The sequence below is a fragment of the Desmodus rotundus genome, chromosome 5 (genome assembly GCF_022682495.2).
Source record: "Desmodus rotundus isolate HL8 chromosome 5, HLdesRot8A.1, whole genome shotgun sequence".
Lineage (NCBI taxonomy): Eukaryota > Metazoa > Chordata > Mammalia > Chiroptera > Phyllostomidae > Desmodus > Desmodus rotundus.
The window spans coordinates 49,909,955-49,923,087 of NC_071391.1; the positions used below are offsets into that span (position 1 = coordinate 49,909,955).

Here is a 13,133-nt window from a genome sequence, read left to right on the forward strand (position 1 = left end):
AACCACTGTCTCCGTCCGAGTCCTCCAGCCTGCTTCCTTCCCAGGGCTACAGCAGCCCCTGACCTTAGCCCTTCCCCGTGATCGGCCTGAGGCTCTAATGGGCTCCTGGTCTCCCGAGGCAGGAATGTGGGCCCCAAGCCAGGTGGCCCTGGCACCAGGCCCTAGGGCGGGTGGGGGTGTGTCCCCGGGGACAATCAGAGGCCAAAGGGCAGCGTGTCCTGAGGCTGAGGGTTTGTGTGTGAGCACGTGTGCTGTGTGTGTGAGAAGGGCATCAGGGCAGAACCCGGGGACCGGAGAAGACCCTCTCTGAAGCCCCCTGGGCCCCCGGCCTGAGTCTATTCAAAGGCCTATCAGGGACAGCCAGGACTGTTAGGAGAAGGCACGTCACTGTCACTGAACGTTTGCTGTGTGCCAGGGCTGGTGCTGCTCGCAGGTGGGGCTGGGTGGGTGGGGGCACACGCAGCCCCCTGCAGGGACATCTTGGGCCATCCACAGCCCTCCGTGGGCCTCTGGCTGACTGTCCCCTCCGAGCACTGGCCCACCTCACCCCTGCTGGCAGCCTGGGTGGGAGCAGGTGCCTGCAGGTGAACGCCAGCTTTGCCTGTCTCTCCCAGAGAAAGCGCATTTCCGTGACTGCTTTGGTCCTGGAAATGGCCTGACTCTGGGCAGCTGGCCAGCTACACAGAGCCACAGGCGGAGTCCGCACCACCCGGCTCCCTCTCGGGCAGATTTCTGATGCTTTCTTCAGCCCTTCTAAGCCTCAGTTTCCTCATCTGCAAAACAAGGATGAAACCCCCCTTTTCTGGGATGGCTGGTGTGAAAATAAAATGCCAGGAGGGATCCCATCACACTGCTGCTTCTTCCGCCGCCGGCCTCCTGGGACTGCCCCTCCTCCCCTCCCCCGCCCCAGAGCACTCTGCCTCCCCTCTTCTTGGCTGATTTCCCTTCGGGACCCGCTGTGGTTGCTATTCCCTTTTGGAGCTTCCCTGCTCTGTTCCTGGTAGTCTCATCACTCCACCTTCTTCCCCTGCTTACCTGGGGTCTCCTGGTAGCCAGAAACGGGGGACAGCTTTGCCCTGCTCCCCACTGTCTCCTGACTCCCCATACCAGCCCACTCAGAGATGGAGCGCTGTGTGAGTGAATGGGTGGTTGTCACTACACCGTCTCTGGGTCCGAGGGGCCAGGGCAGACAGTGGCTCCTGCTTTAAAGGGATGTTGAGAATGAAAGGGCGTAGGGCTCAGCCCGGTGCTGGCCACAGCCCCCGAAAGGCCAGCTGCCCTGACGACAACTGCTAATAAAATCATATGAGTGGCGTCCTGTGTGGGAGAATTCTCCAGTCTTTCCTCTCTCTCACTTTATTTGGGGTAAAAATCTGAGGAAACCTCAAAGGATATGATGGTTCTTTCCCAAGTGAAGAGTGTGCCCACGTGGGACATATCAATGACAGAGATTCAACCCTCCCTCCCTCCCTCCCGCCCAACCTCTCTGAGCCCCCACAGGGTACCGGGCAGAGGAGACACTTTCACAAAGATGGACTAAGAATCCAAAACATGAGCATTTTTTTTCATTTGTTGAGAGCTCTAATTCTGCAGAAGTAGCACCCACACTGGTCCGTACTCTCCACAGGTGATGTGCTTGCGTCGCCGCGGGGCTCTGAGGTAGGGATCCTGGTGCTCTGTTGCAGGTGAAGAAGCCGAGGCCCAGGCAAAGTGGTTTAGACGTGCGCTGGGCAGGCCCACACAGGCCAGGGAGCCGTGGCGGTGAGGGGCAGCACGCGGGGAGAAGAGACTGGGGAGGAGGTTGCTGTGCAGGGCCCAGGGTGTGGCGTTGGAGCAGGCACAGGAGGAGGGCAGACTGCCCCTGCCAGGGGGCACTTGCAGAGCATGGGCTCTTTCCTAGGGACCCTGCGGCAGTCCAGGCAGACCCACTGTGTCGACAGCTTCAGCAGTGGGGTGGGGGTGCCTACCTGCTCCAGCCAAGTTCTCACCCACCCACCGGCAAAGTGGCGCTGAGCCCCTGCTCCGTGCCAGACTGGGCACAAAGGATGCACAGATGAACCATTGCTCCCGGTCCTAGCGCAGTCCCCAGACTACAGTGAGAAGAGGGTCGGAAACAAAGCAAGGTGCCCACGAGTGGAACTGCGATGGGAGGAGTCCCCGGGGGTGGCGTGGGGTGGGAGGGCGCCTGGGTACCGGGGAGGCCTCTGCCCTGCCGGTGGTGGCAGTGAGGTGTCAGGGAGGCTCTGAGTCCCTCACATACAAGTGGGGGACTGAGGTCTCAGGAGGAGGGACTTGCCCCAGGCTGCAAGGCTAGCTGGTCTTGCAAGAACTTAGAGACCTGAGGTGCACTTGAGCCCCTTTAAGGACCTCGGGGAGGCTGCTGCGCTTCAGTGTGATGTGCTCTTGGCTCCGGGATGGGGCCAGAGTAGGGACTGGATGGCCTTTGCCCAGATTCATGGGTGAAGGGGATTTTGAAGATAAGTTCGTGGGCTGCTGATAACAGCTGAATGAACCCTTTTATTAAAATATTGTATAATGCTCTTTTGTCTCTTGTGACAATTTTTAACTTACAGTACATTCCACCTTATATTAGTATAACCATCCCAGCTCTTCTTTAGTTATTATTTGCATGGAATATATTTTTTCTACCCTTTCACTTTCAACCCATTTGTATCTTTGGATCTAAAGTGAATCTCTCATAAATAGCATATAAATGGATTTAAGAAAAAAAACCTATTTTGCTAACCTCTACCTTTTAATTGGAGACTTTAATTCATTTCCATTTAAAGACCAACGTCTGCCATTGGGCTGTTTTTGATGGTATATATTTCCCCTCAGTTCTCCTGTGCCTCCTTGTGTTTGACTGACTTTTCCCTCCAGTGTCCTGTTTCGAGTCTCTCCCCATGTCCCCTCCTGGACAGACTAACAGACACACGTTTCCAGTGATCACCCTAGTGTTTGCAGCTCTTACAGTTAGTTACCCGGTCTACTGGGCCTTAATACCAATTTAACTTCAAAAATGTGGCTCCTCTACAGCTCCATCCCTCTCTTTGTATTGTTATTTTTAGAGACTACATCTTTATACACTGGGTGCCCACTGACACAGATCCATCATTGTTGTTTTATGCACTTGTCCTTTAAATCATATAGAAAAAGGGGGGGAAATAGGGTTACAAACCAAAAAATAATAATAGTATGGCTTAAACTTACCCATGTGGTTACCTTTCCCGAGCTTCTTCATTTCTTGTGTGGCTGAGTCGCCGTCTAGCGCCCTTTCGTTTTCGCTGCCTCTAGCATTTCTTGGAGGCGAGTCAACGAAGGGCAAACTCCCACAGCGTTTGTCTGTCTGGAAATGTCTCAGTTTCCCTTTCATATGTGAAGGATAGTTTTGCCAGATACAGAATTCTTGTTTGACAGGCTTTTTCTTTCACCACTTTAAATATGTCATTCACCCCACTGCCTGCTGGCTGTGGTGGTTTCTGGTGAGAAACTGGCTATGACGCATATCGAAGATCCTTTGTAGAGACCAGCCACTTCTCACTCACTGCTGTTAAGAGTCTCTCCTTGTCTTTCGACAGTTTGATTTTGTCTGTATAGATTCATATCCTTCATCAGGTTCGGGAGTTTTTGACCAGTACTTCTCCAAATACTCTTTCTGACCCCCTCTTTTGGGGGCTCCCATTTGCACACATCGGTCCATTCGATGGTGTCCCACAGGGTTTTGGGGCCTCTGCTTGTTTTTCTTAATTCTTTTTTTCTTCCTGCTCCTCAGACTGGATAATCTCCATGAACCTGTCTTCAAGTCGGCTGATTCTTGCTTTCGCCTCTTTGTGTACGCGGCTGAGCCCCTGTAGTGAATTTCTTCGTATCAGTTAATGTGCTTTTCAACTCTAGAATTTCTACTTGGTCTCCTTTCTTGATCTCTGTATCTTTATTGATATTCTCTTTTAGGTGAGATGTTGTTGGCTTTCCTTAAGTCCTCTGAGCATATTTAAGACAGTTGATTAAAGTCTTTGTTTATTAAGTCCAAGGTCTGGGCTTCCTCAGGGAAAGTTGCTGTTAATTTCCTCTTTTCCTGTGAACGGGCCACACTTTCATGTTTCTTCCCGTGCCTCATAATGTTTTGTTGTAAACTGGACATTTTTAATATTATCATGGGACAGTTCTGGAAGACACTTTCTCCCCTCTCCCCAGGGTTGGTTGCTGCCGCTTGTTGTGAGTTGTAATTTTGTGTCGTGACTTTTCTAAACTCTTTTTGGTGAAGACTGTGTTTTTGTTTTGTGTGGGCACTACAGTCTCTAACACACCTGGGGCCAAAACAAAACAAACAACCCCGTAGGTCTTTGCAAAGGGGCTCTGTGTGTGGGCTGGGCACGCCTTCACTGCCCAGCCAACTCTGCCTTAGCCTTCACTTGCTGTCTGCGTAGAACTTGAAGGCCAGCCGGACGTGAGAGCTTAGGATCTTCTTGGGCTTTATCTGAACATTTGTCCATCCCTGGGCATGTACACGGTCTTTTAGATTCCCCAATTTATGCAGGAGATTTTCAAAACCCTTACTCCCTGAAGCATCTCACTCCCCACTTTTCCTCCAGTCTATTTATCTGTTATTTCTCTCCTGGCGGCCATGGCTAGTTCATTGGCCTTTGGATATTTTTGACCAATGATCTCCGTAGTGGTCTGTCTGCCCTGGGAGACTTCCAAGTGAGGGAAATAAAGGCAAGGCCTCTGCATTTCCCCTTTAATAACCAGGGACGCAGGCTGCCGTCAGCAAGATTGCCACCAGGGCACAGGTGAGTGGGGGGTGGGCAGGTGAAAGCTCTCCTGCCAGGTTTCAGTCACCTTTCTCTGCACTGAGTGCTCATTTGGTTACTGGAAACCTTTGAATATTCTCTAGTGCTCCAGTGAAGCTGATTCTGATCATTTTTGCCATGCGTTTTGGTGTTTCTGCAAAGGGTAGGTTCTTGGAGCTCCCTAAGGCGTCACCCTCTCTGGCACTACTTGGTGACGACAGCCGGCAGCTGTTCTCTGAGAGCGCTCGGCCCCAACGCACTGCATGTCCTCGGGCAGGTCCCTGGACCTCTTGAGAATCCCAGTCTCCCCCTCTGTGGAGTGGGTGGCCAGCATTGGACTGGATGGTGGTGTGGAGGGGTGAGGGCAGAACCGTGGGTCTGTGCGAGGCACCGAGGGAATACAGGAAGGAAAGTAGTGGGGAGGGGGGTGTGGGGACCAGGGGGCACATGACTCAATGGAGCCTTGGTGGCTAGGCGGGGGCAGGAAGAGGAGTGTGGGTGAACCATTCCTGGCAGAAGGCGTAAGCAAGCATGGGAGGTCCTATTCTGGGGCATCGGGGTAGCAGGGGGTGAGCCTGGAGTCGCAGGGAGCCCTGGGTCTAGGAGAGGGTCTGGTGTGATGCCAGGGCGGGTCATGGGGGCATTAGACTTGCCTCCCAGACCTGGTACACAGGCCACCTCAGGGAAGGGCCTCTTTGCAGGCTTCAGCTCAGGGTGCGGGGGGTCGAGGGGCTGAGCCGTAGGCCTGGGTCTCGCAGGTGCCAGACTTGCAGCACTTCGCTGGGTCTCTTCCAGGGGGTCTCCCTCCACCCACCAGCCACCAGACCTGTTTTTACCATCTCTTCCCTCTCCCTTCTGCTTCTCTGTGCTTTGCTCTTCCCTCTTCTGAATGCCTTACCCCTCGTGTCTGCTTTAAAAAATTATGATATCCAGTCGCCCCTTCCTAGCATGCCTGGCCCAGCTAATAACCAACATTCGCACAGCACGTTTGTTCGAAGGGGCACCGGTCTGAGTTACTCACACTGAGCTATTTAACCCTGTCGTTCCACAGCGGAGGAGACAACGGCACGTGGAGGGTGAGGAACTTGCTCAAGGTCACACGGCTTGCGAGTGGCCTAGCCTGGACTGAATCTAAGCCATCTGTCTCCAGAGTCCAACTGTTTAGTGGCCATGCTATCCTGTCTCTCCGAGCCGACCTGTCCTTTATCTGGCGGTACCTTTCTTATCTGTGTCTGGGTCTGTCTACCCCTCACCCCTGGGCTGGGGGCTCTGAGGACGGTGTCCCCTAAGCTCTGGTCTGAGCCTGTGAAGATCAGTTAGATGGACAGATGGAAGGATGCCTGGAAGCCCACCACCAGCACCTGCCGGTGTCTGAGGGTCTGACTCCTGTTCCCATGGACTCCCGGGGTGGGGGTGCAGGGGTACGTGTGTTCTGGGCTTGACTGTGGGAGTGGGTGGGGATCACTGCAGTCAGTCCAATTGGGCCAGGCGGCACAGCACTGTGTCCCCAGGGCTGGGACAAGTGTTGGGGTGGAAGGAAGCCTGGGTCCAGCAGGGCAGATCTGAGTTTGTGGGAGGCATCACTCTCTCCTTCCTGGCCATTCCCCTTACTCCCCGCCATGGTTGGCTTGTTTGCGGCGGGAGCAGTTGGGCTTCCAGAATCCCAGACAATGCCAGGGACAAAAATGGGAACAAGGGTCTTTGAAGAGAGAAGAGAAACGGGGAGGAAAGGAGAGAGGAAACTAAAGATAAGTAGGGAGGGGGAGAAGGTGGGGGTGGATGGCATGTCATAAGGCCTGGGCATTCCACACCCACGCCCGGCACAGACCAGAGCCGGGTCCCCAGTCCTGTGTGGACTGGGGCACAGGAGCCCTGCTTGGTACCCACTGTGGAGTGAACTCAGAGCCATGAGGGGTTGCTTGATGTTCTCAAGAACCAGGGGGCCCCTCTACCCCAGGCCTCCGTGCCTCCTCTTCAGGCTGCAGACCAGCGGCTGGCTGGCCTCAGAGGCTGGGTACCGACCAGAGGCAGACTCTGCACCCTCCAAAACCCCCAAACCGCCAGCGGCCCCACATTTTCATCTGCCCTCCCTCTCTGAGAGGCAGCCAGTGAGCTAGAAAGACCGTCGTTGCACCTGCCTTTTAGTCTTAAAAATTCACGAAGTTCATTGTGTTCTACCGCAGAGCATCCCCACGTTTCTTTTCATAGAAAACATACTGATTTTCTCCAACACTGCAGTCCAGGCGAGGTTCCAGGTGCCTCTTTCACGCTGAGGCCCACAGCGGTTGCCACCTGCTGCAGGCCCGGTGAAGCCGCTGGGAGTCCCGGACGATGTTGGGGTGTTGGGGGTCCCGCCAAGATGGGAGGGGGCCGGGGCGGCGCGGACGCCCCCTCCCTGTCCCGGGCCGCGGGCGTCACCTAAGCCGCGGTTGCCATGGGCCCACGGCAGATGGCCGGGTTTAGGGTTCCCCGAGGGCGGCGCGCACAGGATTAGGTGAATTAGGGAGCTCCAGCTGAGCCGCTGCTGTCGCCGCCGCCGCCGCCTCCAGACCCTCCGCGCCATGGAGCCCCCCGCCCATGCCGAGGACCCCGTCGACCCCGCGGACCCCGCGGACCCCGCGGATCCCGCTGACCCCGCCGAGGCGCGCGCCAAGCAGCCCGGCAAGTGGGCGCTGGTGCGCAGCCTGAACCAGGCGTTGAAGACTTATGCGCTCATGCCGGTGAGGCCCGGCCGGGAGGGGGAGGTGCGGCCCGGGGACTCCACCCGGGCCTCAGTTTCCCCACCTGTTAGACTCCAGAAGGACCATGGGGCCGTGAAGCCTCGGGGTGCACGCAGACGGGGGGTGGGGCGGGATGGGGGGCTTGCGGTGGTGTGTTTGGTCCCTGACTCCAGCGTGAATTGCTCCCGGCTGCCCCTCCTTGGGCGAGCTTTTGCGTTTACACAGGGAGGATGGGCAGGGGCCCCGAAGGGGTTTCCCTGCCTTCACCCGGGTCCAGAGCAGGGAGCCATCCAGGTGCCCCCGGGACCTCGGTAGGCGTTTGTGGACTGGCTGGCCCACGAGTCTCCTGCATCACCCAAGGTTAGCAACCGGACACTTCGGTCGCACAGGCACGCGGGAAGTGGATTGGCTCGCCTTTCCCACCTGTGAAAAAGGGTCTAATCAAACCAGTGTCCTGGAGTGATTGTGAGGAGGGGCAGCAAGTCCTGAAACAGACTGTTTCATCCCACCAATAGGAGCTGAGCTCCAGACCCTGCCCCTGAGGAGGGAAGAGGCCTAAAGGGCTACGGACCTTGATGGGAGGCTGGGCTATGCCTGGGCAGGAAGGTGGGAGACATTCAGGACGATGGCACTTGCATAGCCCTCCGTCTCCACAGGCCCCGCCTTCTTCCATTTTAGGGCTGGTGAACGCTGAGGCCTGGAAAGACTTACCCAGTCACGCACGCAGTGTTAGTGGCAGAACTGGGGCCTGAACCCAGATCTCTGAACTACGTGTTCACTGTGGACATTCGCCTGCTTCCCTGAGGGGCCCACCAGGGTGCTGGTGTACCCTTGAGAACGTTTAGACAGACCCCTTCTAGGAAATCACTTCTGGGGCTGCGAGACCCTCTGCTCCAGCCACTTAGGTGGTAGCAGAGAAGTTGGGCCTTGCCGCAAGTTACACAGCCACACTAGGCATGTGTCACACCACAAATGGGGCTTCTGGTTCAAGGTGAGGTCCCTAGTGGGGCGCCCCTCCGGATGGGTGGTAGGAGTGGGGCCATGGGGATGGCAGGCCGAGAGGGGTACCTGGGGTCCGGTGTGCCTTTCCTCTCATCCTTCTTCCTGCCCCTCAGAAAAGTTCCATATTCTTTTATGCCTTCCCTCCTACACTCCTTCCCTCACCCAACCAATGACTCTGACGCACGCTGGTTTGGGTTCAGGCTCTGCAGGTCCTCGTGGCTTTGTTGGCAGCTGATCTGATGAGTGACTGCGGCCAAGCTCCTTTCTCTCTTTGGGCCCCAGTTTCATCGCCTGTAAAATGAAGACCCGTACAACCTGACTACATTCTGATGCTCCAGGGGCTTTCCCTGGGGCCACGGCCGCTTTCTCTCTGAGGGGTCCTCAGGCCCCAGGATTCTCCCTGAAGCCTCCTAGCTGCCATTTTAGCCTCTTTCCTCAAGTTCTGACCTAGAGCAGAGACGGTTAAGTCACTGCCCTCCTAGTATCAGTCTTTGGTTAGGAGAGTTCTAGTCGCTTCTGTTTGTATGTGACTCTGAGCTTCTGGCTTAGCCTCTCCCAGCTTCCATCTCCTGCTGACATGAGGTCTTTCATTTTGGTTACTTTTTGTGTCCTGAGTGGGACGCATTCTCTGTGTGCCTGACTCTGAGCGGGGTTGGGGGATAGAGGTGACTCACAGACAGTAACCTTGTCCTCTAGCTCCCCTTAGCCCAAGCTTCCAGCTTGCCTTTGGGGCCCAGGAGTCATCTGCAAGCAGAGACCCTACCAGTGCTCCCCATTCTGCTCACAGAGCTGCGCTCAAGGCTGGGCCCAGGGCATGCTGGGAAAAAACACTGGATTTGGAGTTTGTCAGGCTTGGCTTCATGTCTGGCTCTACCAGGAAACGACTGTGCGAACTTGGGCACTGTTTCTTGACTTCCTCGAGAAGATAAGGGGAGAAAGAATCTTCTGCTGAAGGGTGATCATGAGGTGTAACGAAACAGTTCATTGCAGGGAAGCATAGAACTCACTCCCTGGACCATCGTGGGGACTGACTGTGAGGTAGCCCAGAGCAACGTGCCGGTGCTAGCCTGCCACGGCTGGCCTCCGGGAGTCAACCAGCCTTTCTCGCTCTCACACACGCGCTGCCCGTTCTCCTCTCTCGCGCGTACTCTGCCCCATGCTCGCTCTCACGAGGCGTGTCCAGAAAGTATCCAGCCATGCACTATGGAAAATAGACATTTATTGACAAGCTACAAGAAACACTGTACATAGGACAATGATGCCTCAGTCCCCTTCAAAGTGGGCACCTTGGGACCTCACACAGTTCTCCCAGTCGCCATCAGCTGCTTCATCGTATTTTCCTAAATCTCATTGATGGTCTGAAATCTCTTCCCTTTCAAAGGGGATTTTAGTTTTGGGAAAAGCCAGAAGTTGCAGGGCGCCAGTCTTGACTGTAGGGGGGCTGCGTCACCTGAGTGATTTTATGTTTCACCAAAAATCTCTGCACAAGATGTGATGCATGAGTGGGCACCTTGTCAGTGATGAAGCTGCCAATCACCAGTTGCCCATGGCTGCGGCCTTCTGAATCATCCTAATAATTTCCACAGAGGAATGTTCAAGCTTAACGCAAAATTTGATGCAGATTCATTGCTCTACTCACTCAGTTATTTTGAATGTGATGGCCACACAGTACCCATGCTCATTCAGCGGTGTCTTCTGCTCCCACTGACCAGTACAGCGAAAGTCAGAATTCTTCACACAGCATTCTAGTCCACTCTCCTTGGCTGCCAGGTTACATTAATGTTGCGCAAACCATTCTCATTATATTAACAATGGCTGGACTTTTTCTGGACAGACCTTGTACACACTCACATACTCTCACATATATGCTCATGTGTGCGAGCTCTCTCACTCTCTGAGAGACAGTTTCTGCCTTCCTGTGTTTGACCTTGGGGAGTCACAGATGGAAGTCTCAGACCCAGCCTGCCCTCAGAGGGCTGCGGGCTAGTGGAGAATGGACTCAGATGGTGAGGACCCAGTGTGGGGCTTGGCTGTGCTAGGGATGCCTTCCTTCTCCACAGAGCAGCCAGGGTGAAGTTTTGAAAATCACTCCATTCTCCTGCTTACAACCTCCCAGTGGCTTCTTGTCATACTTAAAGGGCCTTTCCATAGCCCTGTGCATGGCTTTAAGGGCCTGTGTGACCTGGCACCTGCCCACATCCCCCTCATCGGGCTCCGGCTTGGGGCTGCCATTCCCGCTCCAGGCACTCTGCCGGTTCACTGCTCTGCCTGGAACAGGACTGGCCCACAGCTGGCTCTCCCCAAATATGTGCTGAATGAATGAATAAACTCTTCAGCCACTGGGGAGGAGGAGGAGGAAAGGAGGGAGGTGGGGAAGGGTCAGGGAGAGTTGCTGTTTTTTCTGGATCTGGGCAGACAAGAGCCGTCCACTCTTTGGAAAGGCGGGGTGGGCGGCAGGTGGAGAAGAACAGCCTGAGAAGGAGTGCGCCAGAAGGTCTGAGGCCCGGCACTCAGGGTGGGTGAGGAGGGCCACAGGGCCTGCAGCCTGGGTCTGGGACCAAAGCAGTTGCGAGGATTGCGTGAGTTCCCCTCCCTTCCCGGAGGCTCTCCAATTAGCCTCACTTTTTCTGGGGAACAGCTTGGGTTTGGAGGAAGGGGCTGAAGCAGTGACGAGTTGACTTGGGACTCACTGAGTCCACCCCTCACTGAGACATGTGGAAACTGAGGCTCCAAGGGGTCAGTGACTTCTCCAAAGCCAAGCGGGTCCTGCAGCCCAGTCTCCTGCCTCACAGCCCAGAACTGTTTCAGCTGGGCCTCTCCCGTGGGCTTATTTCACTGTGAATCAGTTGTATCAGCTCTTAGGTTTCCAACTGCTGCTTGATAGTGAGTTGTATTTTTATTAGGATGTTTACATTCTCTTACCCTCCTGTGGGACTTTGGAACCGCCAAAAAGAATGTTCTTATTAGGATTAGAATAAAACTGCAACTTTTACCTTCAGGCCAATGAGAGCCTTCGTGTCCTGGATCTTGCCCACCACGGTGACTAACTTCTCTCCTCGGTCCTGACTCAGTGGCCTCCTTGCTATTCCTTCCTGCCTCAGAGCCTTTGTACCTCCTGTTTCCTCTGCCCAGATTTCTACCCTTGTTCTTTCCTGGTCTGGCTGCTTCTCGCCCTTCAGGTCTCAGTTCAGAGATTCCCTCCACAGAGTGGCTTCCCTGGCTCCTGCATCTACCGTGGGCCACTCAGGCATTCACCACCATTCAACATGGCCATGTGACCATACTTGCTCAGCCGTGTGTTTTCTGTGTCCTCCCATCCAGAGGGCAGACTCTGTGGTCGCCGCTCGATCCCCAGCATTTAGATCAATCAGTGCCCTGTATGCAGTAGGTGCTCAACACGTTTGTCGAATGCATCATTGCTGAAAGTGGTTGTTCTAAGTCCATTTCTCCGGCTCTGGGTGTTACATTTGGCTTCCATGTGCCCTTACCGAGTGTGCAGTGGGAGCCAGGCCCTGCACCAGATGTGGCAAGGGACACACGTACGACACCCCTCCACCTCTACCCACAAGCCAGGCGACACTGCGACTGAACTCAAATCACAGAGCCCGTAGAGAACAGTGTCCCTGTGAGGAACCTGTGACTATGACCATGAGACCCGACCCCGGAGGTGATGGAGGCTGTTTGGGTGTCTTGTGGGGACATTCCTTTACGACAGAGGAGAAGCGGTTTGAGTGCCTCGGTGTTTCCACCTAAAACTCAGTGAGTCCGCTGCCCAGCTGTGAGGTGAGAGCCGGGCTCCGAACAAGCCTGAGTTTGAAGCTGCCCAGCAGTGTGAGCTCGGCTCTTTCCTCTGAGCCTCTGCTTACTCATCTGTCAAATCGGGACAGTGGCAGCCACTACAGGGGAGGGGTTGGTGACATTGTGTAAATGCCCAGCCTGGGGCCGGGCACCAGATGGGCCCCAGCAAGGGCGAGCACCCTTTTCTTCCCTCTCCGGTGGTTGTCACAAAGCCCCCGGTGGTGGTGGGGCACCATGTTGCTCAGCGGGCCTGGGACTGTCTCTCACCCGCAGGGAGACTACGTCTGGATGGACCTGAGGTCCGGGCAGGAGTTCGACGTGCCCATCGGGGCGGTGGTGAAGCTCTGCGACTCCGGGCAGATCCAGGTGGTGGACGATGAGGGCAATGTGAGTAGTCCCCGCCTCCCCCACCCCTGCCTCGGGGAGGGCACAGGCCGATGGGTGACCTGAGGTAGGGGCCAGGCAGTGACCGCCTCGAGGGGGTGGAGGTGGGGCCTGTACCCTCACACGCCCCTGGAGTCTTCCTCCTGCCCCTGGGGGAGAGGGCACTTCCCCTTCTGGCCCAGGCTACCTGTCCATGCACACAGATGTAGTCCATTCTGCCCAGTATTGGACACGTGTGTCTGTGTGGGCGTGTGTGTGCGTACAGTGCAGCAGGGGTGGCGCAGGTGGGGAGCTCCTCGTGCACAGGCCTGCTTTAGGGTCAGACAGAATAGATTCAGGTCCCATCCTGACCCTTACTACCTATGCGAGCTTTGCCACACCTCTGCCCTCCTGAGCCTCAGTTCCTCTTCTGTAAAATGGGGGCAATGGGGCCCGTCTC

General features: G+C 55.5%; 1 protein-coding gene across 3 annotated transcripts in view; it reads left to right on the forward strand.

The window, feature by feature from the left end:
- The window catches only part of MYO7A (myosin VIIA), an 81,060-nt gene that overhangs the window by 2,603 nt on the left and 65,324 nt on the right, over positions 1–13,133 (forward strand). For all 3 annotated transcript variants that reach the window (XM_053924577.2, XM_053924576.2, XM_053924578.2), the window contains exon 3: positions 12,584–12,697. In XM_053924577.2, the coding sequence (XP_053780552.1) occupies positions 12,584–12,697 (114 nt within the window). The remainder of the gene's footprint in view (positions 1–12,583; positions 12,698–13,133) is intronic.